Source organism: Pseudoliparis swirei, chromosome 2 (assembly GCF_029220125.1).
Source record: "Pseudoliparis swirei isolate HS2019 ecotype Mariana Trench chromosome 2, NWPU_hadal_v1, whole genome shotgun sequence".
Taxonomy (NCBI): Eukaryota; Metazoa; Chordata; class Actinopteri; order Perciformes; family Liparidae; genus Pseudoliparis; species Pseudoliparis swirei.
This window is the reverse complement of record NC_079389.1, coordinates 12,332,535-12,360,246: the sequence shown is the minus strand read 5'-3', so window position 1 is coordinate 12,360,246 and position 27,712 is coordinate 12,332,535. Positions and strand designations below refer to the sequence as shown.

General features: G+C 42.0%; 4 protein-coding genes and 1 pseudogene across 4 annotated transcripts in view; 3 read left to right on the top strand and 2 right to left on the bottom strand.

Moving 5' to 3' along the window:
* Positions 1 to 633: 633 nt before the first annotated feature.
* Positions 634 to 14,486, bottom strand: sona (SON DNA and RNA binding protein a). The gene is made up of 11 exons (XM_056431295.1): positions 14,379 to 14,486; positions 12,770 to 12,860; positions 12,013 to 12,220; positions 11,617 to 11,676; positions 11,150 to 11,226; positions 9,026 to 10,750; positions 7,734 to 8,601; positions 5,454 to 5,965; positions 4,839 to 5,344; positions 4,548 to 4,640; positions 634 to 2,749 (listed from the first exon to the last, which is right to left on the bottom strand). Exons 2-10 carry the CDS (start codon positions 12,795 to 12,797, stop codon positions 4,566 to 4,568), a joined length of 4,059 nt encoding a protein of 1,352 aa, XP_056287270.1. The 5' UTR covers positions 12,798 to 12,860; positions 14,379 to 14,486; the 3' UTR covers positions 634 to 2,749; positions 4,548 to 4,565.
* Positions 14,487 to 16,380: 1,894 nt separating this feature from the next.
* ercc1 (excision repair cross-complementation group 1) lies at positions 16,381 to 20,029 on the top strand. The gene is made up of 9 exons (XM_056427698.1): positions 16,381 to 16,522; positions 16,736 to 17,161; positions 17,380 to 17,483; positions 17,642 to 17,741; positions 18,719 to 18,795; positions 19,094 to 19,193; positions 19,329 to 19,400; positions 19,517 to 19,585; positions 19,675 to 20,029. The coding sequence occupies exons 1-9, from the start codon at positions 16,463 to 16,465 to the stop codon at positions 19,735 to 19,737; spliced, it is 1,071 nt and encodes a 356-aa protein (XP_056283673.1). The 5' UTR covers positions 16,381 to 16,462; the 3' UTR covers positions 19,738 to 20,029.
* An 807-nt stretch (positions 20,030 to 20,836) lies between these two features.
* LOC130202300 (protein arginine N-methyltransferase 2-like) lies at positions 20,837 to 23,093 on the top strand (annotated as a pseudogene).
* Positions 22,796 to 25,083, bottom strand: LOC130202292 (zinc finger protein 239-like). The gene is made up of 2 exons (XM_056427713.1): positions 24,791 to 25,083; positions 22,796 to 24,466 (listed from the first exon to the last, which is right to left on the bottom strand). Exon 2 carries the CDS (start codon positions 24,411 to 24,413, stop codon positions 23,403 to 23,405), a length of 1,011 nt encoding a protein of 336 aa, XP_056283688.1. The 5' UTR covers positions 24,414 to 24,466; positions 24,791 to 25,083; the 3' UTR covers positions 22,796 to 23,402.
* A 69-nt stretch (positions 25,084 to 25,152) lies between these two features.
* The window catches only part of LOC130202335 (sacsin-like), a 105,518-nt gene continuing 102,958 nt past the window's right edge, over positions 25,153 to 27,712 (top strand). The window contains 1 exon segment of the mRNA XM_056427804.1: positions 25,153 to 25,422. The gene's annotated coding sequence lies outside the window, so the exon portion shown is untranslated.

The window sequence follows — 27,712 nt, the reverse complement described above, 5'->3', positions numbered from 1 at the left end:
TGTTAGAGCTTTACATAAGTGTTTCAAGGCCATTTTTGTTGATAGAGCATATACAAAAATCAAACAAAGAGAAAGTGCACCACTCGTAGGAGGGTTTCAGAACTGCAGGTGTTTTCCAGCATGTAAAACACTTTTAAAGGACATTTTAAATATCAAAGCACACAATAAATTATATACGTGCTGGCATGAGCCCCCTTGAAACGCAAAAACATGTACTCGTACTTAGCCTACCTCTTTTTATTTTTCTCTCACACAAGCACGCAGTCTTGTGAAACAATCAACACATTGTAGACTCAAGTTCCCGTTGGACTCCATCTCTGGTGTGAAAGGCTGGTCGATCACCGCTTAGCTTTGCACAACTGGGCCAATTCCACTTCCCTCAACTGCCTTGTCATCTCAGGAGAAACCACTATTAGAATGTGGTAGGGTCCGATCAATGATCTAGGCTTCTACCAAAATCCTATTCATAGAATGTTGATTGCACAGATCGATAACCTAACGTACGGCTTGAAGCAATGTACCACTTCATCTGTAATTATGCTGAACAATGGTTTGGTTTTGTAACGCAGTACATCGGTCTCCTATGTTCTCGTGGTGAATGTCGGACTAAAGGGAACACAGCACACAAGTACATACAGATCATTGAGGTTTTTAATCAACACATTTATGTACAAAGCAGGCAATGTCATATTTAAATGCCCCCCCCCCCACAAAAAGAATCCTAAAATGCATTTTCTTCTCTTTTTTTTGCTGTCATTAAAATAGCTAAAGATTACCCCAGGGAATCAATCCAACAGCCCAACTACACTTTTGGTACAGTCAGTATAGTTACAGTTCGGCAAAACCGTGACCGATGATCTTCCACAGTATAACAGCCCCGGGTGTGAGAAGTCAACAAAAGGACGATGGATCAAAATGGACCCCCCCCCCCCAAAAAAAGAGTTACGAGTGGAACATTCCTTAAAACCTCACTCCTGCCAGTTTCCCCAAAAGCACCAAGTACATTTGTTCTTCAGTTATCCAACGGGACAAAAGCATTCACTGAAACATGGACCCCGCTTACCAAGAAGCAGCTCACGCAGAAGACTCGGGGCCAAAGAAACATTTACGAGTCAAGCCGATATTAAATGCGTCAATGGAATAAATGGAAAAGGCGTGTTGGGTTTTGTGTGATGTTTGTAGTCATCTTATTTCTCTCCTATTGGCCACCTGAAGACAGTGCTGCTAGACATTCAATTTGGTTATAGTTCTTTCAAGAAAAGCATCTTGAGACCGAGAAACTGATTGTCTAATCCACAAAACCTACATACTCGACTCTAACACTACTAGAAGTAATCTGTCACCCCGCAGCACAACATGGATTATGTCCTCTGTGCGTGCCTCTATAAAAGTCAATCGAAATTGTTTTAATAATGTAAACAGCAAGAAAGAGGCAAAAGCATATCTAAAGTGTATTTTTATTAAATACCTATTGTTTATCAAGTATCATATCAGTGAACTAGAAATGATCTTATAAATGAATAGTAATTACCATTTAACGTAAAGTTTAAAGGAAGTTACATTTTACCAGGATAAAAAAATAACTCATTCAGCTGAAGGTCCAATTAAATCTGAGTTGAGATCTGAATCGGGTTATGGGTGTTATGGTTCTGTTGGCACGGTCCCACCGTCTGGGATCTACAAGACTGTCATCAACCAGCATTGCTCTCAAACTCAAATGACAAAAGATAGAAACAGATCTTTCGAATGTATTTTACTTGCCCAAATGTCTTCTTGTTCTAAAATGCCATGATGGAAATTCCCAACAAATTGCCTTTTGTGAATCTTAAATTATATATTATAGCATTCTGCTAAACACACACCACTGCATGTTAGGATGTTGGTGTTAAGAGTAGCAGATGAAATGTCCATGTAAATCTACAGCAAACACGTTTCCAGATTGGTAAAAAATCCCAACAAAGCCCAAAAGAAAGACCATGACAGAGTCGAGACTAGGTAGGTTGGCGCCGTTTAAAATAAAGGGAACGGAAACAACACCCTGGGCACAGCCAACTGAATTAGTTACATTTTGTTTTTGAAGCCATCCCTTCAAAATAATAAAATCTGACACCCTGTTCCAGGATGCACATGTGGTCACTCTCACCCTGGACAGCCAGGCTTTTGACAACCAATGACATTCGAGTATCTACCAAAACATTCTCTGCATCATTTGTTCATAAAACCGGGCACTAAAGATAACCAAGGGGAATACAGATGAACAAGGAAGCAGTCTCCACTTAACATTATTTTAGAAAGCATAAAAGTAAATAAAATTTAGAGAAACTAATCTTTTACAAAAACACTTGCGCCACTTGTTTGTTTGGTTTGTTTCCTCTTTCTTCAGTGACCGCTTAAATGAGCAGCAACATCGAGGTGGTCAAAGTCACTACATATATACACACACACCGACTCGCACTCACTATACAGTCATACAACTGTGCGTCCAGCTTACTCAGTGGCATCACAGTTGACAGTCTGCCAGTCTCTCTCTCTCTCTCTCTCGCACACCGACAGAAACAAACTGGGGAGCTGGGTGGGGCAGTGGCTGCGGCCCGTATGCCTGATTGTGACAACGTGGATGCTCTTCTTCTTGGTGGCGGTGGTTCATGAGGCTCAGTCAGGTCATCTGGCTGCCAAAGGGAACTGTGGGAAGGTCGGTCCTCCTGTAAAGCGTGTGCGATGCTTCTCTTCAGTCCTTTGAGGGAAGCGGCTGTGCACAGACAAAGAGAGAAACATCGGTTCACCATTTAACTTCGACAGGGAAAAACATTCGGTTTCATTTTAACTCTGACTTACGTATTTAATATGCAGAGGAACATCTCAATGAGGGAAAAGCATTTCTCTTGTTAACACATGCTAAGGAGACTCAACAGAATAGTCACACAAATAAAGAACTGCAGTTTAGTGAGTTTGGCTCATTTTTCAATGTAGCTAGTTATCTTGCCAAGAACTGGCATAAAAAACAACCGTACAGTGTAGTATTAACACACAGCATTTGACAAAATATTACTAAACGGGAATATAAACAATAAAGGATGTAGGGATGGACAACTCCAAAAATGGGCTAACAACAATAATGCTAAGCCAAAGGGAAAAGCTATGACTGAAAAGGAAAGACTATTTCATATGACATGCATGACAAGTGTTCACAAGAAAGACAAAAGTGGAAGGATAAGTGATCAATTGGACATGGTTGAGGATAAAAATATATTGTAAAGACAAGTGTGTAAGTCAGTTGCTGAAAAATATTGCAGTCAAATATTGATTTATTATGTCTGTAAACAGGCACGCGCACAGACATTTTGGGGGGCAGGTGCTCAAACCAAAAAAAAGGGCACCCAATGCCAAAAAAAAATTCTGAAAGAGTTGAACCATAAGCAGCAATACACTGATGATGCAATACATCCTCGACCTGCGTTTCCTCTGGGCAGCATCAGACCGCTAGCTTACATGTTCTTTATGAATAAAGATGAATTATTATATAGCAACAACAGTACAAGCATTCTGATTGGCTAATGGGTCGTCATGCCAGCCACGTATTGCCCTCCTGGTCTGATACGGATCCGTATTGCCCTCTGACGTCATTTTCAAAATGAGCGATATTGATAGACATCAACAGTCAAGAGCAGTGGTCCTCAAACTAAGGCCCGCGGGCCGGATACGGCCCGCCTCCACATTTGGCCCGGCCCTCTGAACGAGAGAGGCTGTATGATTTTTTTTTTTTCAGTCTGGCCACGCAAATTCTAGACTAGCCCGTTAAATAGAACGGAATATGAACTCTCTCTCTCTCCTCTCCTCTCTCTCCCTCTCTCCCTCTCTCTATTCTCTAAACATAACTAACATCAGTAAACAGCTGGACAAGACTTTGAAATCACGGATTTCGTGAGTTTTTGTTTGTTTATTTTTTAGGAAATGTCGGACCAGTTGTGACGTCATGTTTTCAGCAGCGCTAATGTTGTGGTTGATTTATCACAAAACAACATCAGGGGACAAACACCGTCATGTGTCTGATGCTGCGCGTCAGAGGAGAAGGAGGTGCAGCCGTTTAGTAGCGCGAGAAGCACTACACGGAGGAAGAAGTGGAGGAGGAGGGAGGGGCACGGCGGGGGGAAGAGGGGCGGGGGGGCTCGTGAGCGTCGCAGAGCATGTCGGGGCGAAATTCTCACAAGAACTCAAATAAATGCCCCGTCGGATATTAAAACACATTTGGGGGGACTTGATGACAGAGAGTAACTTTTATTCTTAAATACTGATGAATGAAAAAAGTGTCTCCAGCAAAAAGGGCACTTTTCTCATCCAGGGCAAAAGGGCTGGTGCTCGAGCACCACTAGGGCTCCATCTGTGCACGTGCCTGTCTGTAAATGAGAGCCCTAGTGTGTAAAAGGCTTTTAAATTAATTTTGGTAATAAAAAAAAGAAAGAAATTACAGCCATAATAGAAAAATTCAAACAAAGACAAGGACACAGACTGACAAAGAAAATGGAAGAAAAAAAGATCATAAATGTTACCTTAAGAGCGTGGAGGTTTTAGCTCTCATCATCTGAGATATGGGGTTTAGCGATTGCCATCTCCTCCTTGCTATTCGCAATCATCTTACACTTCTACAAAAACACAGACAACAAACCATCAGTTACTTGGCATTGGTAGTCTTGCACAAAATACCCCTAAAAACACAACTTCATTATTCACTCCTCCACATGCCATAATTCAACATTGTTACTATCAAACATGTGCACAATGGTATTGTTCCAGTATAATCCCTCTCAAACAAAAATGCACAAAAACAGTTCCCCATTTACCTCAGTAAGCTCCTTTATGGTGTGTATGTTGGCCTGCTGAGTGACCTTTCTCTTTGCTTCCTGGATGTGGTCCAGGTTGAGGGTTGGCATTGGGGGAGCGAGACACGGTGGAGGCTTGTTAGTGATGGTAGGCAGCGGGGCAAGGGGTGGCATGGACGCGAGGGCACCCATGTTGGTCAAGGCAGCGGTCATCGTAGCTGCTGTCATACTTGCCATAGCGGCACTCATGGTGATGTTTGTCATGCTGGGCATTCCTGGAATATGGGACATCCCCATCTGCCCCATATTAGGCATCCCCATCCCCATCCCCATCCCCATGCCCATGCCCATCCCCATGCCCATTGGGAGAGGTAACGGTAGTGGTAAGGAGAGAGGAGCAGGAGATGGAGTGGGTAGAGGGAGCTGGAGGATGGCTTTCGGTCGAAGACTCTCGGGAATGGGCACCCCCGCCTTAGCACACATTGCAGCAGCATTAGCTTTGGCTATCTCCAGTAACTGGTCCTTATCTGAAGAACGAGAGGAAGGGTTAATGCAACAACAGGGCATTGTGTACAACTCTAAAAAAAACATTTCATTCAAGAATTAAACTCCTTCGTTACTATCCAAATGATTTACCCAGTTCGGTGAGGCGTGGAGGAGTCTTGCTGGTGCTGCGTCGTGCCCGGGACCCTGAGCGGCGCTGTTTGCGGAGAATGAGAACTGGAGAGTGGCTGGGTTCTCGTTTCCACCTGTCTCGCCTATCGAACGAACGACTGCGGAACACCGGGCGCCTGCCTCGACCCCGTGACCTAGACCTGCGTCTGCGACCAACAGAACGAGACCGCGAGCGCCTGCTTCTGTCGACTGATCTTTTTCTGCGGCCAGTGGAGCGGCTCTTGGATCGCTTGTTCCTGTTGTTGGACTTGGACCTCCTCCTTCCACGAGGATTGGGTGAGCGGGATCGTCTCTTCCTGGTTGGCGAGCGGGACTTGGAACGCCGGATTCTGGTCCGTGACTTGGAGTGTGATCTCTTACGCCTGGCGGGGGAGCGCGACTTCTTACGCCGGGCAGGACTTCGAGACTTAGACCGTCGTTTCTTCCTCTCCGGTGGAGAGACGGATTCTCTTTTCCTCACAGGAGACTTAGACCTGAGAAAGGGTGAATGATAAGACTGATGAAAAGGGTGCAAGGGATCATAAAAACTCAGGTCGTATCACTTTACAAAAATTTCACACTATGACGTCAAACTGCACAATTTATCAGCAGTTCACATGCATGCCGGTCCGCGAGCGGGAGCATTACATATGACCGATCAACTACGGTGTTACACCACTACCGATATATTATACATATGCACAATACTGACTTCTTACTTACAACTACTAGTGCAACATAATGTTCAATTTGAATGTCTTTTAACCCTCCTGTTATGTTGCGGGTCAAATTGACCCGTTTCAAAGTTTGAAAATCTAGGAAAAATACTTCTAAGTACTTTTTCTGTATAAAACTTATTCTGCTTACCTTATTTTGTGTAATCAACGTAAAATAAATAACTAAAAAAATATAATGTATTTGCAACCCCCCCCTGCAGGTTTATATAACAGAGATGATGTTCCCGGGTCAATTTGACCCGGTTGTGAAAATGAAGGCTAAAAGTCATCAGAAGAGTCACGTTTAGACTATTTCTTTCTTTGTAAATGTAGGACAGTCTTTCTCACTCCCTCCCACCAAGTTTCAACACACACACTCACACCAACACACACACACTAACACACACACACTAACACACACGCACACAGACACCAACACACACACAAACACACATATCAGCACACACACCCCGTTCACAAACCCATATATAAAGTTGTACACATTTCAAACTTCAAACAAAAGAATCAGGTGGTTGTTATGGGAACCATCTCTATCCTGCTATGTGCCCATCACCCTACATGAGAAGCACACATTACAGAACAAACAATGTTTATCATCTTCTAACTTTACCCCTCAAGACACCTTTATTGGACATGGGACACTAATGTGAGGGTTTCTTTCATGTCACAACTAATAAATATGTAGTATAGTACTTCTAATATACTGTCTGTCTGACTGGGAGAGACACACACCCTGTCTCATCCCAATCTCAGACCCACACACACACACTCTTTCTAACGACCACACCTGTGTGAGAAATACAGATACTATTTTGACGGGAACCTTTATTTTTCCCTGCGGCAAAACTCCACTCACACGTATCAGGGGAGGGGCCAAACATACAAAATGGTCGCTGAGAAGTCCTACAACATTACACTCTGCAGATACATACGACTGCACCAAGAGGATGACTGTGTGCTGGCCTTTGATCATCTTTTATCATATAATTTATGCATCTTAACACTAAAAATAAACATAACTAACGTTTACTTTTAATACAAATCCTTTATGACTCATTTGGCTTGATTTTTAGTGGGCGGGTCATTATGACCCTGAACAGCACAGGTGTCTCATCTCTTTTTATCTACATCACCCAATGAAGAAAAAAAAACTTACAAAATGCAAATAAAATTTAGGAGAAAATACATGTTATGGTAGACTAATGCAATTTATATTTAGATTTTTTCGATGTACCTAAAAAATAGTTTGAACATGTATTTTTCATTAAAACGAGTGAGTGCTCCTGATTGAACTCTGATCTATGGAGGGGTAAAGAACTCAATTCCACTCAAAACTGATTTAATTGTTAGTAATGTTTTTGGTGAGTTTTTAGAATGTTTTGGTTTCTGACCACTTTTGGATGATTAAACATTAACCGGGTCAAATTGACCCGGGAACATCACGGCTGTATGTAAGAAACGAACATAACAGGAGGGTTAAGACCCACAGAAAAGGGACGTGGGACACACACACACACACACATACCTTGACGGCTTCTTTCGGGATGTGGACTTGGGTATTGCTCGTTGTGGTGGAGAAGGTGAGCGGGACAGTTTCCTTTCTACCGAAGGTGAGCGGGACAGTTTCCTTTCTACTGAAGGTGAGCGGGATAGTTTTCTTTCTATCGGAGGTGAGCGGGACAGTTTCCTTTCTACTGAAGGTGAGCGGGACAGTTTCCTTTCTACCGAAGGTGAGCGGGACAATTTCCTTTCTACTGAAGGTGAGCGGGACAGTTTCCTTTCTATCGGAGGTGAGCGGGACAGTTTCCTTTCTACTGAAGGTGAGCGGGACAGTTTCCTTTCTACCGAAGGTGAGCGGGACAGTTTCCTTTCTACCGAAGGTGAGCGGGACAGTTTCCTTTCTATCGGAGGTGAGCGGGACAGTTTCCTTTCTACCGAAGGTGAGCGGGACAGTTTCCTTTCTATCGGAGGTGAGCGGGACAGTTTCCTTTCTATCGGAGGTGAGCGGGACAGTTTCCTTTCTATCGGAGGTGAGCGGGACAGTTTCCTTTCTATCGGAGGTGAGCGGGACAGTTTCCTTTCTATCGGAGGTGAGCGGGACAGTTTCCTTTCTATCGGAGGTGAGCGGGACTTGGACCGCTGCTTAACTGGAGGGGAAGGCTCCTTTTCTTCATCCGATGCTTCCCAAAGATCTGACCGATCTGGAGCAGCGCCGGGCTCTCCTGAACCAGACATGGACACCTCTTGTTCATTGGTTGAGTCGACACACTCCCTCTGTTCCTTGTCATGGTTGGGAGAAAGCGCCTGAGGCGGCGACTCTGGCAACGTATCCGAGGAGCTCTCCGCTTGGGGGCTGGGGGCAACTTCTGCTGCGGGCATGGGTTTCCAAGCACCTGCATGGTACGTGAACACGGGTTAGGTCATTTCACCACAACATTAACACTAATTACTGGAGATTTTAGCTCTTATGTTTTGGAGTCTATGCTTTAAACTCTTTTACTACAAGTAATCAATAAGAATTAACCGCTTGTTAAGATAATATCCAGAAAATCTGATTATCTTGGAGGGTGCACGCTAACAATAATGAGTACGGTAGAGTTGGAATATTACACTTGTGTCAATGTTACTCATCAAATTGACTTACAAATAATATTTGCCAGTTTATGGAGAATAGGAATTTGAGTTTTACTTTAGTTTTTCCAATAGAAGGCTGCCACTCTTGGTAACTGAGCAGATGAAAAAGGTTGAGGAACAAAATACATTTTTAAGTTATTGTACTTTGCTTTTACATCCAACTATAAAAATAAAAATCCTGACCTGGTGTAGCTGAAAATCCTCCAATTTTCACAGCCGTCTGAACTTCAGGGGTGGACGGCTTCACCTCTTTAACAGGAGACGGTACTGTGGATCTGGCTGGGGAGGAGTTGTTAGACCGGACATCACTCGACTCCGACCTGGATCTAGATCTGTTTAAGCCCACCGAAAGGGATTTAGACTTTGATCTTCTTTCACTCCTCCTGGGAGATTCTGACTTCTTCTTGACAGGTGGGGGTGAGTGGGACTTTGACTTAGACTTACGCATTCGAGACAGCGAGCGAGATTTTGAGCGTTTGCCAGACCATGGTGGAGAACGATTTCTCCTGGTCGGGGAACCGGAGCGGCGTCGGGAGGGAGGGGTTCTGGATTTGGTCCGTTTGCAGGGACTCTTAGATTTGGAGTGCCGGTTGTGCTTAAGGACAACAACGGAACGTGACCGAGTACGCCTGCCCCTGCGGAGCGACCGAGAGCGTGAGCGGCGGGATCTGGGCGGAGGTGACCTCTTATGCCGAGACACGGATCGACTCCTGGAGCGCCTACCTCCTGCGCGTCTTGCCGGTGACCTGGACCGACGAACAGGGCGCCTTGATCTTGAAATGGAGCGGCGCTTTCTGGCGACAGAACGTGACCGTGAACGCCTGCCAACTGCACCATATCGCCTCGGTGAGCGGGCCCTGGAGTGCCTTCGACTTCTCCTTGGAGACCGCGATAGAGAGGGAGACCTGCGGCCACCCCATTTAGGGGATCGTGACAACTTTCTTTTAGGAGAGCGGGAACCTCTGCGTCGCTTGGGAGAAACAGACAATGAACTCCTCCGACGTTTAGGAGACTTGGACTTCCTTGGAGACTTTGGCACCTTCTTCTTGGGGGTGAGGGAGCGAGAGGTGGACCGGGACTGACAGATGTTCCTTTTTGGGGACTTGGAGAGAGACTTCCTCTTAGATCTAGGGGACTGAGAGCGGGATAGCTGCCGTCTCTTTAGAGGAGTTATAGACCGTTTTTCTTTAGAGGTTGACCTGGAATGGGTTCTCGACCGTTCTTTTGATGGTGCTACTGCTGTTTGCCCAGCCTGCTGCCAAGTAGGACTAGGTGTTGGCGAGTGACTATGACTTGAACCAGACCTCTTAATTCCTAGGCCCTTGGGAGGGGAAAGAGACCTGCATCTGGAAGAATCGCGCTCAATCAGCTCAGCCCTCTGAACTGAATTGGCCTGGTCTTTCAGGCCTGGCTCATCTCTTGGGGTAGCACCTTCCAGTTTAGGGATGATGTCAGGGAGTTCCTGGGCATGGCTGAATGTACCCTCCTGACTACCCTCAGTCTTAACTGTTGCCGTTTCTGTCATCTCATCATGGCCCGCAGAGAGCGATCTCATATTCTTTTCTGTTTGATTGGTATTGCTGCCCTTCTCTCCAGATGCTGACACATCCATATCTGATATCTCCTTTTTCTTCACCCCAAGCAATTCATATTTATCTCCTCGTTTGCTATTTAAAACAAGTTTAGAGACTGGTTCTTGCAGGTCAGACGCTGCAGCTGGAGAGTATTTTCCATCAGCAGCCACTTTTACCCCTTCACCTTCAGAGTCAGAGCCTGAAGCTGAGCTGCTTTCGGATGGAGAGCGAGATGGGGATTTCTTTTCGTCTTTCTTTTTCTTCTTTTTCTTCTTCTTGGCAGCGTGTCTTTTGTGTTTTTTGGATTTTGAATCTCCCTCTGTATCTGTGCGATCTGTGTGTGATGAATTACGTTTTTTTATTATAATTAAGAGGAAATAATGCTTACTTTACTTTTAACCCTCCTGATGCCTTCGGGTCAATTTGACCCGATTCAATGTTTAATGTCGGTGTTCTTTCGGTAGTCAACAAACAAACATAAAGTACCTCACATTTAAACTTGGAAAACAATATTAATTCTAATAATTTTCTGGAGGTTTTAATTGCTGGGGTCAAATTGACCCCATGGGTAAAATATGTCAGAAAATATAAAGGTAACAGGAGGGTTAAACATTGAATCGGGTCAAATTGACCCGAAGGCAACAGGAGGGTTAAACATTGAATCGGGTCAAATTGACCCTAAGGCATCAGGAGGGTTAAAGAAAATATTTGTTTTCATGTGAGGGTCTCCTACCTGTAATTACATCCCTTTTCCCCTCCTCCTTCAGCCCAGCTTGGTCTTCAGTTCCTACAGATGCTGCCAGTCTAGCACTAAAAACACCAAGAAAAGAAAACATTGCAGTTTTATTTGGTGATGTGTCAAACTTAAGATTCCCATTACAAACAAAATAGAATTAGGAAACCATTTAATTTTGTGTAAGGTACAAATTATTGAGGCATTTAAACACAACTACTAGTGTATCGTCAGTATTTTACTGGAATAACAGCACTTTCAGATGCAATTTCAGATGCACCGATCAATTAGTTGCCGATTGAAACCAGGTCATGTTTCAGATTTTCGACGATCACATTCACACAGACACAGACAGTAACGTCACAGCGACACATCGCGATGAGTGAAGATAGAAAGCTCACACTTAAATTGTAATTAATTCCCATCAGAGTAATCAAAGTATGTTTGCTGACAGTACGGGGTCTTACCCTAGTTCAGTTCTGTTTAGAACGTGGCTAACGGCTAGCAAATCTTTTTCGGGGAGGTTCCTGGACAATGGTGAAAAAAAGCGTACGTTTGAAAACTTGACTGTCAATGATTGTTTTTAGAAAGGAAATCAAAATCAGCACAATTTCTTGTCAGAATTTTTTAAAAGTCTGAATCAGCAAAGAAAATTGCAATCAGTGCATCTCCAACAAGAATCCATTTTGTAAAGATGATTAAAACTGTAAATATGAACTCTAAACAGCAAAATATATGAAAAACACATTGAAACAAGACGTGCTTAATTACAAAACTATTAGTTAACACAATTCACTTTAGTTACATCTGCCTTGTCACAGCAGACAGAATATTTAGTTTCCGCAATAACATCTTCTTCTGACCTGGCTCTGATGGTCCTGGCAGGGTTTGGAGTCGATGATGGATCGACATCCGACTCAGCACCAGTCTCTGAACTGCTTTCCTTTTCCCCCTTCCTCTTTTTCTTCTTCTTTTTGCTCTTGTGTTTTCTGTGCTTCTTGTTTTTCTTGGGAGGTGGCTCACTCACTACCTTCACATGCATATCGTCTTTCGCAGGTGCCTCATCTTCACCTGCCAGGGATGTCAGATGTATGTCAGATTAACCAAGTATTTAGCAAATACATGACATATAGAAAACCTAGAGTAAGTTATTTTATTAGTGCTGCACTTTAAATGAGTAAAGTCAATGAAGGCTTGCGTTGATGATCTTATTCATGTTCCTGTGTAAAATGGTCAAGATGCGCAAAGAGTAAAGTGATGATATTGTTTAGCTTTTCAACTTGACAATGCAGCATAAAGCATTTTTCCATACAAATGAAATACTCATAACAACGCATTTATATGCGTGTGACTTTTTTTCTTCAAAATGATGAACCTGGAAAATGTAGTTTATTCCTTCCAGCAATGAAAACTTTAAGCTTAAAATAATACAGCGATAGGTGTTTTAGGGGGGAAAACATCACTGACTGTCTATAAAATACAGCATTTATGTTGACTTTCAGGATAGACTAACATTGTATATCTGAAATCCAGGGAATCCAGAAGTAACTTTTTTTGTGTTGCAAATTGGGTCAAAGTTAAAAATGAAAAAAGTATATTTGTATTTCATCCATCACTCACCTGAGGGGATATCCACTGCACAGTCCATTGTGCCGGTGCCCCTGATCTCGTCAACTGCTCTTAATGTCACAGCTGTGCTGCTCTCTCAACACTGGCAAGGAAAACAAAAAACAAGTTTATTCAAACTTAAGCAACAAGAATGCAGCACGAGGATGCATTTTATAGCCATGCTGCTGTAAAATGCAAGTTATACCATCATACTATGAATAGCAATACTGTTTTGTGCATGGGCCTGGATAAGTCCACATTGGGCACAACATGCCAAACGCAAAACATTCACTGAAATCGAAGCTGAATATTATGTGACTACAATAAACAGTGCAAAAATTAAACACACCAAGAATATCTATAGGTGCAGGATTGGAGGAGATCTGATTCCAATTGAAGCTGAAATAAAACATTCAATTTAAAAAAGATTTATTGTGAAGTTTGTGATAAGAGAAACAGTATACAAACAGATCAGCTACCTTCAGCAAACAACTAATTGCAAATAACTGCCTAAATCACTGACTGAAACGTGGAAGACACAATCGAGTCATGGGAAATTCCATCGAGGACCAAACAACCAAACTCAACAACGATTACTACCCTGCATCCTCTCCCAGACTATATTAAGGCTGGATTGCTAACGCAAATAATGTTCGTAAATAACTAAGTTGAACGATATTTTTCGACACAAAAACAGGTTTAAAAATAGAGTGAAAAGTCGAAAAGTAGGACATTTACCCAAGTCTGCACTTTAACGACGATCGTCCTATAATCGTAAATCTTTAACATAAACCTCGCTGTCGTACAAATCCAACTCGAGGGAACGTTAACTCATAAACATTGTGAATGAAGCCACAATCTCACCGTTAGCTAAGCAACTCAAACGGTGTAACACATATTTGCAACAATTTACTTCCACTAAACAACAACTACGTCACTTAAACGAAAACGGCAAGACAGCATCTGAGGTTATGCAGCCAAAACGTGCATTTAGTTCAGGGCGCCGCTTTATTTGATGCTAAAGCTACAGTCAGCCATGATAGACGAGGACGCCGACATGTTACTGAAGAGTTAAAGTCACGTTAGCACGATTAGTTTGCCCGCTTGTTCCCAGTAAATTACGCCACAGCGAAGGGTTAAAAGAAGCACAACTGATACGTGTCGTCGTGTCAAAGCTGCCCGGGAAATAGATACGAAAAGAAGGAACACAAAGTTTCAAGCGGCAACGCACGTTAAAACGTTAGATAACGCCTGCTCTCAGTCGGGCCTTCGCTGCCGTGACAAGCGTTAACGCTAGCTGAGGGATCACTACAACTAGCTTTAGGTAACACTAGTACACTTAGTTAACACGAAGTAAATACATCAATGGCTTTGGATTCTTTATAAACCGGGTATTCCCTGAAACGTAAATTGTTTAGCATATTTTACACGTCGTATAGACTGTAATAGTCTCACATTCTGCCTGCCCGTCGAGGCCTCGTTAGCGCTAAGCTAGCCCCGTAGCTCCGCGCATGTCTGTCCGCCGAGCTAAGCTAGCTGTTAGCTGGCTCAGACGTTACTCGCTTCAACAAAGCAAGCCCGCTCGCTCGTCACATCTGTCGGTTCGGATGCATGTAATTACCCGGTGTATGTCCCGTGGATGCGATCCTTGAGTAGAAAATGCAGAATGGCTACAGTCATTCAATGTGTGACACCAAATAATCGCTGAATGTGCTAACCGCTCACGTTAGCCAACTACCTCATCCGCCATGATGGGGACAAGTATCCCAAAATGCCATGCTGCGCGGTTTCAATGGCGGCGTTACTGTCTCCTAGGCAACTACATGCGTCGCGGTAGCAAAGCTATTTTACATCTTTGTAGAAAACTAGCAAACTGTCCTGGTGTGCATCTGTTATTTAATTCTGATTTTTTTTTGTATAAAAAAAAAAAGAGAAAAGCCTATTGTATGCCGACATGGGGGTATATATATCTGTCAGATTTGGATACCTTACACTTTTGATATTTTCTTATAAAGGCATAGATCATCTTTCTGGCTATTATGTATGCCCTGGTCCAGAAAGAAGCACATTTCATTTCAGCTGCATTTGTTGTAGTTGAAAAATAAACCCTCAGTTAGATAGTTATTTTATGAATCCTGCGAGGGAATCCATTTTTGCAACAGCAGCATTTATACATACAGGTAAAGCAATAATATTCAATATAAAGAATGCACAATATATCTAAAAAACAACAACGAATATAATAATATTAAACCAACTCACAAAACTCTAGTGCAAAGATGGAACCAATGACCTTTGCATGGTAATTGTATTCTAGATCGTATATGTTAAAAATATTTCTCTTCTCAGTGTCACATTTCTCTCAACATGCAACTGTCTGATACTTTCTCACATGCATTAGGCTATGGTAGGAAAGTCGCTGCGAAGGAACCACATAACAACAAAGTTATATGCACGAGCAAAGCCTATTTATGGTCCCTGTAACTTACTTCCTCTGCAGTGGATGGGACAGTGTCTAGTACAAACGATCACCTAGTTTACAACCTGGCCATGTATTCCAATCTGTTTGTCTTATAAATTCTGAAACAGATGGCATACTTGTTGGGCTTTTAGATAGATAGATAGATAGATGGATACTTTATTAATCCCGAGGGAAATTTAGGTTATCCAGTAGCTTATACACTTAACTTAACTCACAAACATACATACACAAATCACAGGAGAATCACAGTAGAAAAAAACAATACACATAGGGAGAACATGATCACAGGGAGTAGGGTGTATACAGATATTATACAGATATTACAGTGTGCAAAGTGATATAAATAGTACAGTCTGTGCAATGGGCTAGTATAGCCAGTTAAGAGTAAAAAGATTAAAAAGATTAAAAAGATGGACAGTGGGATGGAAAAATAAAGAGCTGAGAAGAGGAGGGGAGACTGAGGTAGACTCATGCAGAGAGTCTACCTCACTAATTTGCCATTAGTGATCAGACTTGAACATTATTTGAACCTCACACATTCTCATGAAGAGCACCTTGGGATTGGTACAGACAATATTGAGCACATGGAGGCCTGTGGCTTTAACGTCTGCATTGATCATTTGTTCGTGAAGCTGAGACATGGGCAATATATTAATTTCCAGCATAATTTTGTGCAACAATTAATTAGATTAGTTGAGGAGAAAATTGACCCTGTATTTTGGAGGGCTAGCTGTGTACATTCTAACACTCATTTGTGTCATTCTTGTTTTAGCTTGAACGTGTTAGGTAGCAACTGTAATGTTAAAGTACTGTCATTTTGGCACTCAATTGGTATGCCCAGACACAGTAAACACTTACATATTCCTTACATACATGTTTAGAAACATGTGAATAATATAGTGTCTGACATTGTTTTTCGACAGAAAACAGTTTAATTACTTTAACTATGGGAAGTCTCAAAATGTTATTCGTAGCTTGAATTTCAGAAGGTGTTATTTCCTTTAGCAGTTAACGGCACATATCAAATGGCAACGTGAAAATAAAGTACAATATAATTTGTGCAGAATAAAATATTTTAGAGACGGTGCTTTTATTCTGAAGGATTCGGGTCGGAAGTTGTTGTTGATGAAGCCCTTTAGACATCCATGGTGTAGCTCTGTTCAGGAGTGCACGAGTCAAGAGGTGATTATGTTTACTTGTAAAGTCCTCATCAACTAAACGACATGAAGAAGAGGTTTAACATCAACCTGGATGACACGGCCTTCGCCAAAGAAAGAACACCGGTCGGTATTTTCCAAGAATTACCTCTAACTTTTTACTTCGGCTAGCGTTGCTTTCCAGCTTGCAAGCTACGATACATTCAGAATTTTAACTTTGCATCACAAGGTTTTGGCATGAATAAACGTTTCGAAAATACACCAGTGTTGGTTTTACACGATGCAATTTAATAAATGTAGACTCTCATGCAGGATTTCCATGTGATATTTGTATTACAGCCAAAGCCACAATTTCAACCTTCATCCAAAGGAGGACAAAACACCTCGGGTTCTACTTCATCTTCAGCAAAGCCTGCTTCTGAACCCGTGGAGCAGCCTCTTTCCTATGCGGAATATATCGTCCGTAAAAACAATGCGGCTGCATTGGAGGGTTCCTCCAAACTGCTAAATGCTGACGATGCAGGAGAGACCAATGGGAAGCAAAGTGAGTCAGATTCAGGGTCCTCTGCTGCAGTTTGCTGTGACCCCCTTCAGGGCCGTGCTGAAGGGGGTGAAGGTGAATCTGGAGGGGTCAAGACGAGCGAGGACCCGCAGGTGGCTGGCACACACCAGAAAGAGGGGAACTGTCAAAGGTCAGATCCAATCCTTACCCTGGGCCCAAAACCAATGGGGTCTGGGAGCAGCATTATCGTCAGTCCGCGACAGGTATGCATCATCATGTATATGCCTCTTCACTCATCCATCCTCTGCATATTTATATTCCCATTCAGAGTCACCAGGTTTACGTGATAATATGTTAGTTGATACTACTACCTGTGTTTCTTTATCAGCTTGGCTATATAGTTTGACTCTTTTGAAGCTTGTTTGCCGGTTTTCTCAAAAGTAGTTACCTGTATCTTAATTGCATGTATTATCTCATTTAGAGGGGAAATCCCATCCTGAAGTGTGTGAGAAGTGTCCCTTGGGAGTTTGGAGATGTTGTACCAGACTATGTCTTGGGTCAGACAACTTGTGCTCTCTACCTCAGGTGGGTTTTTGGGACAGACACATATTTCCTGTTGTCCCTCCCAAAAAATGCATAACCAAAGATACAATATATATTTGATGTGCAAAATGTTCTTTTTCATGTTTTTTTTTGTCTGTGTATTATTTTGCTGCAATTTTGTTTTGGGGCCTGGTTCAAAGTTTGAGATATCACCATCTCAATCCAAATTATATCCACGACCGTCTGAAGCTGCTTGGAAATACTTTTACCCTGCGAGTGCTACTGGCACAAGTAGATGTGGTAAGTAGAAAAACATTCACAGTCACACAGCTGAAATTGCTTCATTGTTTTAACTCCTGCAAAGCAATATATTGGTTGTTGTACTTATCAAACTTCACACGTAGTAGAGTCCAGACCAAATCATAACGATAATTATCAGATCAAAAGGAGATGTATTTTAATTGACTGAAAGCTGTTTATCAAATCTGATCAAATTGTTACATTTTATTTATTTAACCTGTTGTGTTCCTGTGCAAGCTGTTCTGAGGTGTTGTAAAACAAGTACCTATTTATAATATACAACATTTTCAGTTTTACATGATAATGAATTGATTATAAAACCTTTATACAGCTATTACAACTGAATTATTTAATTAATTGATTAAATAGACAGATTAATAAATATATATACATTACACATTAATGCATTTGTTTTCTGATTTTCTTATTGTGGTACACTCCAGACTCAATACTTCCAACCGTATAAAGAGCTGCTGTTGGGAAAACTATATTCAAACTTGTATTATTGGCGAATGGGGGGAGGGCCTTTACATTGCTGCCCCCTCCTTCTGGAACTCTCTCCCCCAGCAGATGTTCTCCATCACTCGTCACTTAAAAAACTGCACTTAAAACTCATCCATTTAAATCTGCTATTAAACTGTGATGCTAGTTATGTATGTCTTTGTTTTGTTTATTATCGTTATGTCATCTCTGTCTTGTTGATGTTTTTATTGATTTTATTGTTTCTGTCTTTTTTCATGTAAAGTGCATTTGAGTACCTTTTTTTATTTTCGAAGCGCTATACAAATAAAATGTATAATTATTACGAGTATGCTTATGCTTTAAGAGGAGCTGTCACATGTGTTCAAAGCTTCCCGCTACAACAGTTCAAGACTGATGCGCCTTCTCTGAATGTTCACTTGAAAAAACAACATGGGAATATCTGGTTAGCTGTTCATTTCACCTCAAAAATCACTCATATTAGTTTTTCATCACAGAAAGATCCTCATCATACATTGAAGGAGCTGGCTCGCATCTGCATCATGGCTGACTGCACTCTCATCTTGGCTTGGAGGTAAGACCTTCAATAGATAGCCTAGTGGACTGAACAGTTACTAACAGGAAACAGACGAAAAGGAGAGTGTCCTTGGAAACTCTTAAAATAATGTTCTTGGCTTTGCCACCTTTTAGAAAGTGTGTAATCAAAAGTTGAATGTGTTATGTAATGCCTCTTTGGGTTTGTAATGCCTTGACATCAATTGTAACATTCACCATATGCTGTTTCATTCTGTCCAGGATCAACAGATGGGGAACATTGTGCTTGATAATAAACAAAAGTCATAACTAATATTTTCTGCATGTTGATTTGACAGTCCAGAGGAGGCAGGGCGTTACCTGGAAACGTATAAGTCGTACGAAAATAAACCTGCAGACATGCTGAAGGAGCAAGTTGAGAAAAACTACCTATCAAAGGTGTGTGGATTTCCTTTTTTTATGTAAAGATTGTGAAGAAAATATGGAAGATATTTTAATGTGTATTTGCCACAACCGTGCAGTGCTTTTTATTTTTTGAACAAGGCAAGCATGATTGGATTGGTTTGCTTTCAGGTTACTGATTGCCTGACCACTGTGAAGTATGTGAACAAGACCGATGCCATTACCTTGCTGTCCACTTTCTCAGTGAGTACCAAATATTAGCAAAAATGATTGCTGCTATTCTGCAATCAGTTGATATGCACATACTAATTTTATGGTGTATTCTGAGTTCATTTTTCATACTGAGGTGATTTTTTCAGTCTGTAGAAGGAATCATCAATGCCTCAAAGGAAGACTTGGTTCTCTGTCCAGGCCTCGGACCACAAAAAGTGAGTGAAAACACAAGTGCACCATATGAATACACAGAAAGTAGATGGGACATTTCTTAAATTGCCATGCTGACTTTTTGTGCTTGCAGGCACGCCGACTCTACGATGTGCTGCATAAGCCCTTCCTCAAGTCGAAGACAAAAGACGGCTGACATTTTATACCAAGGATGTGTCACGTGTTCTTGAAAAAAACTCACAGCTAACAGCATGCGGAGACACACGCACACACACTCTTCAGAGGACTGAATTAAATACTATTAATTCTCTTCATTTACTTCAAGTGAAGAAAGAAATGCGACTTCTCTGAAACTGAGAATCAGCAACTAAAGCAACTCTTTAGTTGTTAGAGCTATTTTCTGATTATATTCTGTATTGAGTTAATATTTGATTTACTTTGTTCATTGCTATATTTATTTAATGAAAATAAATACTTTGTAAATTGTTTATTGTGCAGTGTCCAAAGTAATCCTTTATTCCTTTGTTTTCCAGGGGTGCTTAAATTACATTTATTTATTTGTGTTCTGTATGTATATATTTATATTTATAATATGTCTACTGGGAAGTCAAGGGCCGGTTGGTTCGTTCTAACTGCTGTTTTTGTCCATGGCAAGATAAAGAGTATTTTTGCAGTTTTGGGAAACTGGTTAGAACCTGTTCAGGAACACAATGTCACAGCCTAATTATTTACAAGTTGCACATGGTAACAATACAAAACATACGATATACTGATTTTCAGCAGCCATATTTTTAAGGATGGTTGCTGTTGAATTTCAAACCTTGGCAAGAGAACCACAGATATTCTTTTTTTAATTCCTCCATGTCAAAATCTGGTGCCTGCATGACCCACAATGCAACGTCACCAGTGACGGTTCCAATGGAAATTTGACTTATGCTATTAGCAGCTAATGTTGCCAGTTATACAACTTTTTCCACAAATGCAGTAGTACTCCACAAGACTTGTAAATATACCTTAAGTGTAAAATTGGAGAATTTTCTCTAAGTATCAACAATTTATCAGCCCATCTGGTCAAACAGTTAAATAATTCCAATGTTAAACCCTAAAATTATCTGAAAACATTTGGAATTTGATATCTTACTTACAAACGTTATTTACAGCTTGAAGTGCATCTCAAATGAAAACACAATTTCCAAGAAATGTCATAAATGTGGGAAGTCAGAATCTCAAGTCTCTGTAAACTGTAACTATTTGTGTACCTGTACTCCCATCTGCTGGACAAGGTGTGTTGCTCCATGGCATACGCAGCACGGTGTGTACGTCATCAAAGTGTATCTGTGGTGTTGGAGGTGTATGCTGTGGAAGCCAGCTCCATGACAGAGTACACCAGACTGCTGACGCTGAACGCTCTGTGAGGAGGTGGTCACGGTGCTCCAGGGATGAGCTGAGGAGATCGAGCCACCTGAGCAGGCGGACGTCCTGGTGTCTGAGTGGATGGGAAACTGCCTTCTGGTAATACTGACCATGTCATTCATAATAATCCAAGTTATTGTGTGAATATTTGTTCTACTTGAGCTGGATACTGTGGAGGTGGTGGGGGACAGGAGGATGATGGCAAAGCTCTCGTCCCTGATGAACCACACCTCTCACCCCATGCAGGACACTAGCAGCTCTGCACAGCTCCTTCAGCCAGCGGCTGATTCCTCCCCGGTGTCTGAGGGAGAGGTACCACAAGTCCTTCCTTCCCGCTGCTGTCAGGCTGCACAACAAACTGCAGTAGATCGCTGGAGATCTTGGCACACTCAGCACTTTATTTTCCTGGACACTTTAACCTGCTGGAAATTCACTTTGGTCAGCGCCTTTGTTTCCTCTGTATATTTAGTATTTTAGTAGTAGTATTGTTATTGTGTTTTATTTTAAATATTTTTTGTAATGCTATAATGTGCATCCGCTGCTGTGATCCTGAAATTTCCCCACTGTGGGTCTAATAAAGGAATATCTAATCTAACGTAATGCTTTATCTCTGTGTTATCACAGTTGTATTGGATCCTGTGGTGCTCGTCCAGTTAGTCCCATTCAGGTTTGAAAATACCACATCCTGTGTCTCTTCTTCCTCTGGTCTAGTGTGAATTCAGAGTGGAGTCAGTACTGCTGGCCAGGGACCGTTGGCTGAAAGAAAGCGGCGTCATGTGGTCTTCATCTGCAGCCCCTCGTAGTGCCATGTCAGGCCAACAGCTATTATGCAGATAAGATGGCCTGGGCTTTATTCCTCTTCAGTAAAGGCCTTTAGTCAGCTGTTCTCACTGAACACTGTCCAGTCTCACTTGTACTACCAGAGAAGGTCATAATATTGAATCATTTAATTTAGATTTTTTTTAAATCTCAGATGTAAAGTTAAAACTTTTGGTATATGTGGTTCCAGGTAAGATATATATGCTAGGTATTTATAATATATACTGTTTACCCATTAAGTCACTATAGCATACACACAGAAACCTACCTTTTGTTAACGTTCTTTTATTGTTCTTAGTTATCTTTGTGTGCTTAGATTCTATCTGTCCGTTTCCCTGTTAGTCATAGACGTTATCTGTGGCAGCAACTTCATGTGTTGAATAACTTGCAGGCCCAGTTGGCACAGCAGTTCTTCACCAAGTTCAACCACCTCATTGATTCCATTGACTGCCTCATTGCCCCTTGTCATACCTTACGCCTGGACATGTACACTCTCTACACACAAAGACCTGGAGGTACCATGTCTTTGTGTGTCTTCCTTCTATTTGGAATGGTTCCACTTCACACACATTGGATTTTGCAACAAATGGAACCCTGTGTTTCATTTCTCAGGATACGAAGGGTGAGTTTCATTTCCGTGTGGAAAAGTCTGGTGTTTTCCATGGATCCACTGCTCAGTTCCAGAGCATGTAGACAGGAGGTGCCACTGTGGAGCTAAACACTGGACCCAACAAATGACAGCGCTTATGAATCCTGACAGCAATTTGAACAGCCCATTAAAATAATTTAAACCTGTGAGTGGCAAACATGAAAGTACAGACTGCACATGTTGTTCAACTCATGAATCTGAGTGTCTAAAATAAGGTTCTCTATCGGCCCAGACACTGGAAGCAGACTGATCTGGAGATGCCACATGATGGTTATCCTGAACTGGAGCATTCACAGCAGCAAAGGAAACAGCCAGGCACACATTTAATCTTCAAATTGTAATCTCACCAGATGTATTGATTGTGTCCATAAAGTGTTGGTTCATTGTTTTATTCTCATTCACATTAAATTCATGCAATGTCACTGTTACATACATCAGCCTCCCTGTACTAACTTGACCGTTAACTTGTAAACATTGTCCTTGGATTGGCTCGCTTGTATTTTCCTCTCATGTGGAGAGTCCAAAAACAATCTTCTGTTGAGTTCAGGGTCAGTGAATGTAGGCATTACATGTTGGCATTTAATTGACAGACATTTGTTTGAGTACTGTACAGCATATGACTTTTGGCTTAAGAAAACATTAAGTATGAATAAAATGGTTTGAGATATTTTTTTCTGTTATCCATCTGTTTTAAAAGTTTTGAGCGAACATGTACACCACTGAAATGATACGGGCACAAATGTCCATTAGCTTTATGAGCTGAAAGAGGCATTAAAAAAACATTGTGGTACTTGGAGAGATAATCACACAAAACATGTATAAATTCTAAACAAAATAAATGGAAAATGTGTTGATATAAATCACATGACAGTAGTTTGGGGAGAGTTTCAACTTCAAATTTGCTCTTTGACCCGTTCTCAAATCATGTTTAAACATAACATGACACTACTGTTCTGTCTTGGTGTATGCACTCCTCTTGGTCATGGCTCCGTTTTGCTCTTTGCTTTTGCCCTGGAGCGTGTGTTGACCTCTGAGGACAAAGATTGAGCCGGTAAGGGTTCAGGAGGAGCCCTGGAGAGTGGAACAAACAGGGAAGGTTTCACAACTTTGTCTTCAACCTCCTTTACCACACTTTTATCCCTTTTCTGCCTCAAGTGTTTATCACAGTGGTTCACGAACGTGTCCAGCTTGGCAAAGGTCTTGTTGCACACTTTGCAGTGATAAGGCCGCTGCCCTTTGTTGAGGCGTATGTGCAGCCTGATGTATGACGATCGTACAAAGGTGCGGCAGCAGACGCCACAGTTCAGATTGTCCAGGCCACTCTGGGGCTGGTTCAGTGCCGGTGCTGGTTTGGCAGCTGCCTCCTCAGCCTTGTGTGAGAGCAGAAGCGAAACAGAGCGAAAGCCCTTGCCACACTGCTCACACTTGTATGGCCGCTCCCCTGTGTGTAGTCGAACATGTGCTAGGAGCCCGGCCTTCTGCGTGAACGACTTGTCACAATAGGTGCACTTGAAGGGCTTTTCACCTGTGTGGAGACGCTGGTGGGTTTTCAGATGCGAAGCACGGCCGAAGGTCTTGCCGCAGTCGGGGCATTTAAATGGCCTGTCCCCGCTGTGGATTATCTTGTGTGCAATCATGTGGGAGTTCTGATGGAAGTACTTGCCACAGGTGCTACATCTGAACTTCCTTTCCTTGCTGTGAGAGGTGAGGTGAAGGGTCAAATGGGTGGAGGAGATGAAGGTTTTGGAGCACAGGCCGCAGCTGTGAGGGTCCAGGCGTCGGCGTCGGCGTCGGCGCCCATGAGGGAGACGTCGGCCATTAGGGAGACGGTTGCCTGCCTGGCAGGATGGACATTTGGACGTACTGGCTGCTTTGTCCACATTTCGAGGGGCTGGAGAGTCGGTTGAATCAGAGTCAGGTCGTGGTAGGCTGCAGCCACAGTCTGAGCAGTGCCCAGTCGGTTGGTCTTCAGCACTGGTTTTATCCAACATGGTGCAATCTACATCCAGAGTGGGAGGGGAGTGGTTGCCACTGTTCGACACATCTGAAAGTGATGAACACATACTGGTTAATAAGCTTTATAGTGGCGTAGTGAGGGTAAACGTGCAATATTCGAAGGCATGTCGGTCGCATATATTATGAATCACAACAGATCGAGGGCTGAACCGCGGATTACATGGTCTCTTTTTATTAGTTCAGTGTCAACGGTAGAACAAAAGATGTCCCGTTTACGAGGGTTGATGAACTGGCCGAGCCAGGAGAACGTAACAAACCAGAAAGACTCGCTCAGCTGAAGGCCTGGCGTGGCCCGGAACAATGGGGCTCCAAGACACGACCACGAGCACACTAAACAAAAGATTGTACGTACCGTTTTTCTTCCTTTTTCAGAAAATGTGCGTGTGCTGAAAAGCAATAGTATAGTAAACGCAGTAAAACAATCAAAACACAGCAGGATTACAGCGAGGGTTTCGCTGTTCATGCCCCTGCGTTTTCCTGCAAGAAGCTGCCCGGTTCGCAGCGACGACCGGCTGCAGCCTGCAGCGTCATCTCGCGAGAGGAGGAGGAACTGTCTTCTCTGGGATAGCACATGCACGCGCACACGCACATGCGCACCACCTGAGCTTAACTGCGCATTTCCAACATCACGGTGTGCACAGATACAATAACCGACACATGACGATGCTATTGTCTTCAGTGTACTCTAGGTGTGTGTGCGTTGTTGTCTTTGGCAATGAGCTGTTTTCAGATACTTTCCCAAGACTTGATGACTAGTCTGTGTCGTAACTAAAAAGTTTCGTTTCACTGAAAATACGAAGACACTGTCGGTCTTACCCTTTGATGTGCTTCTTAAGTTTCGTTTCATACAAAGGGCCTCGACTTAGTTGGAAAACGAAAGTAACATCCCATATAAAAAGCAGAAGTGATGTCGCAGCATTAGTTTATTTGGCGAAACGTGGCGACAGCGAAGAACTGATGCGAATCTTCATAAATATGACTGAGGTAACTTTACGTTTTCATGCCTTTTAACCAATGTGTATGTATGTCTCATAGCTACGAGCTTTTATTATCAGCGTCAGAGTAAAACATCACTATAGACTAATGACCGTTGGAAAATGCACAAGTTACAACTATAGGCAAAATTAAGAGGAAACTATTTTAATGTCAGAGAAATGCTGACGCGAAATAATAATTTTAGTTCAAATGCCATTGAAAGCTAAGTTATGTATTTATTTTGTATACATTCTATGATGTGAACTTATGGACTGTAAAGTTGGTAAGATATTCACATATTCGGTTTTCCATGATCATTAACTCGTGAGTCGTGAGCGAAACGGAACGGTGTTAAAACACAAACAGCTGTCACCGCAGTGACGTTTACAACAAGCTACAGCCTTAATTAACTTTAAATAACCTTAATTAATCTAATTTACCTTCATTGTACCAAACAGTCCGTTATCCGAGCTGGACGAGACGTGATTTTTAATAATTATTAGGAATTATGGTGAACTTTATTTGAAAGAATATTCAATAAGTTCACTGTTATAAAATGACCAACATCATCAATAGGTTCTCCTATAACTGCTATTTTAATTTATTGAAAATGTCTGAGCCACGCCTCTCGTTTTTATATGGCAAACAAATGGAAATACATATAAATGAGGAAACAGGAAATAATAAATGCACTTATCAAATTAATACCGGTAATAAATAGATCCTTTAAGCTACTCTTTTCCCATTTATCATACCTGCAAACTTGTCGCCTTTCGGTGAAATTCACCGTTTTGAACTCTAAATACGGGTGGTCATCCACGTGAATCGTGGAGATCCGAAGTTTTAGGGGGAAACATTGGAGTTGATAAGCGTGTCTTCTTGTCTGATCAATACGCAACTGTGAGGTGCGACCCGGAAGTGTTTGGGCGTGTGATATACATTCTAAACAAAAAAATAATATCGGCATTATAATTATTATAACAAGAGATTTTAACTACCGAGATTTTGTGGTGCCTATTCAGGACGCCCCTCAGGACCGGTGCTGCAGCCCAGCGTGATGCGCGCCCTATAGGTGGGGCGGCCTCACAACTCTGATCAAAAACATAAACTAATACATTTGACATTGTTTTGTTTGGCGGTCAGAAAAATAGGTCAGAGAAAAGAATAACACGTAATTTAAATCATAAATATTTTAATATTAATTTCAAACTTTTCAAAATTGAAAATTAAAAACATTTTATTTATTTATTGTAAATGACCTCTCGCGGCCCACCTGCAGTACCTTCGCGGCCCACAGTTTGGGAATCGCTGCTCTAGGTCATCCACGTGAATCATCATGGAGATCCGAAGAGTTTTTTTGGGGGGGGGGGGGGGGTCACCTGGCCCGCTGCCGTTGAGATTGCAGTGAGACGCGGAGAAAAGTGTGAAGTGGTGCTCTTCGCAATAAAACATCTTTGATGGGACGTGTCGAGTCTTGTCCAATCAGCGTTCAGATGTCGACATCGTTTGGGGGTTCAGGTTAGCTTGAATGTTAGTCCGCTACATCTGCTGTTGTCACGCTGCACGGTGTAGCGATGCTAACAAAGTACCCGTACGTTAAACACGATGTGATTTAGCATATTTTTAGTATCGATACTTGATTAAGAGAGCGATCAGAGCGCACGCGCTGCTCCGTGTCGAGCTGTCTGCGCACACTGCGCTGCGCAGCTCACAGCGAGAGAAGTGGCGCAGCTTGAGAGACCGACTTCGGCTTAAAAAATAAAAAGATGCCAGAAGTGAAATGTTTCAGTCTGTAAAGTTGTGTATCTCTACAGCTGCTCATCCTGATGAACTGTGTATCATCTGGTCAGAGACTAACAGCCTCATAGTGTATCATCAATGCTATGATGGAACCATGTAGTTTCATTCATATCTGGCTGTATTAATACTAATATTACTGTCATTTGTTAAGTGTTGAAAAAGTTGGTAAAAAGTGAACCATACAGATATTTTATTTATTACTATTATCGATAAATATACCAGTCTCGTATTTATGGTACCATACTGTTTTTATGGTATTGTATTGAATTCTGGTATCGGGTATCATGATATTTATGGCAGGTATGTAATATGTATAGAAGTTATAATATGAGTATCGTGACAAACAGGTAGAGACAGAACAGATTCAGGGAAAAGTCCATGAGGACTGTTCAGGCAAAAAAAAAAGGAAGTTGGTTCATAAATGACTTTAACCATATTATATATAATGACAATGTATATTTGTTATTACTATCATTATAACGCTGAGGAGGACCTTTTG

Bases quoted from the DNA above. Each gene is read 5' to 3' on its own strand.
- sona (XM_056431295.1), bottom strand. From the start codon at position 12,797: ATGGACTGTGCAGTGGATATCCCCTCAG. The intron at 10,751-11,149 runs GTAGGAGACCCT...CATCACACACAG, and splicing joins GAAAAGGGATGTAATTACAG to ATCGCACAGATACAGAGGGA. The intron at 4,641-4,838 runs GTAAATGGGGAA...GTGTTTTTGTAG, and splicing joins CCATAAAGGAGCTTACTGAG to AAGTGTAAGATGATTGCGAA.
- ercc1 (XM_056427698.1), top strand. From the start codon at position 16,463: ATGAAGAAGAGGTTTAACATCAACCTGGATGACACGGCCTTCGCCAAA. The intron at 16,523-16,735 runs GTCGGTATTTTC...TTTGTATTACAG, and splicing joins TCGCCAAAGAAAGAACACCG to CCAAAGCCACAATTTCAACC. The intron at 17,484-17,641 runs GTGGGTTTTTGG...CCTGGTTCAAAG, and splicing joins ACTTGTGCTCTCTACCTCAG to TTTGAGATATCACCATCTCA.
- LOC130202292 (XM_056427713.1), bottom strand. From the start codon at position 24,413: ATGTTGGATAAAACCAGTGCTGAAGACCAACCGACTGGGCACTGCTCA.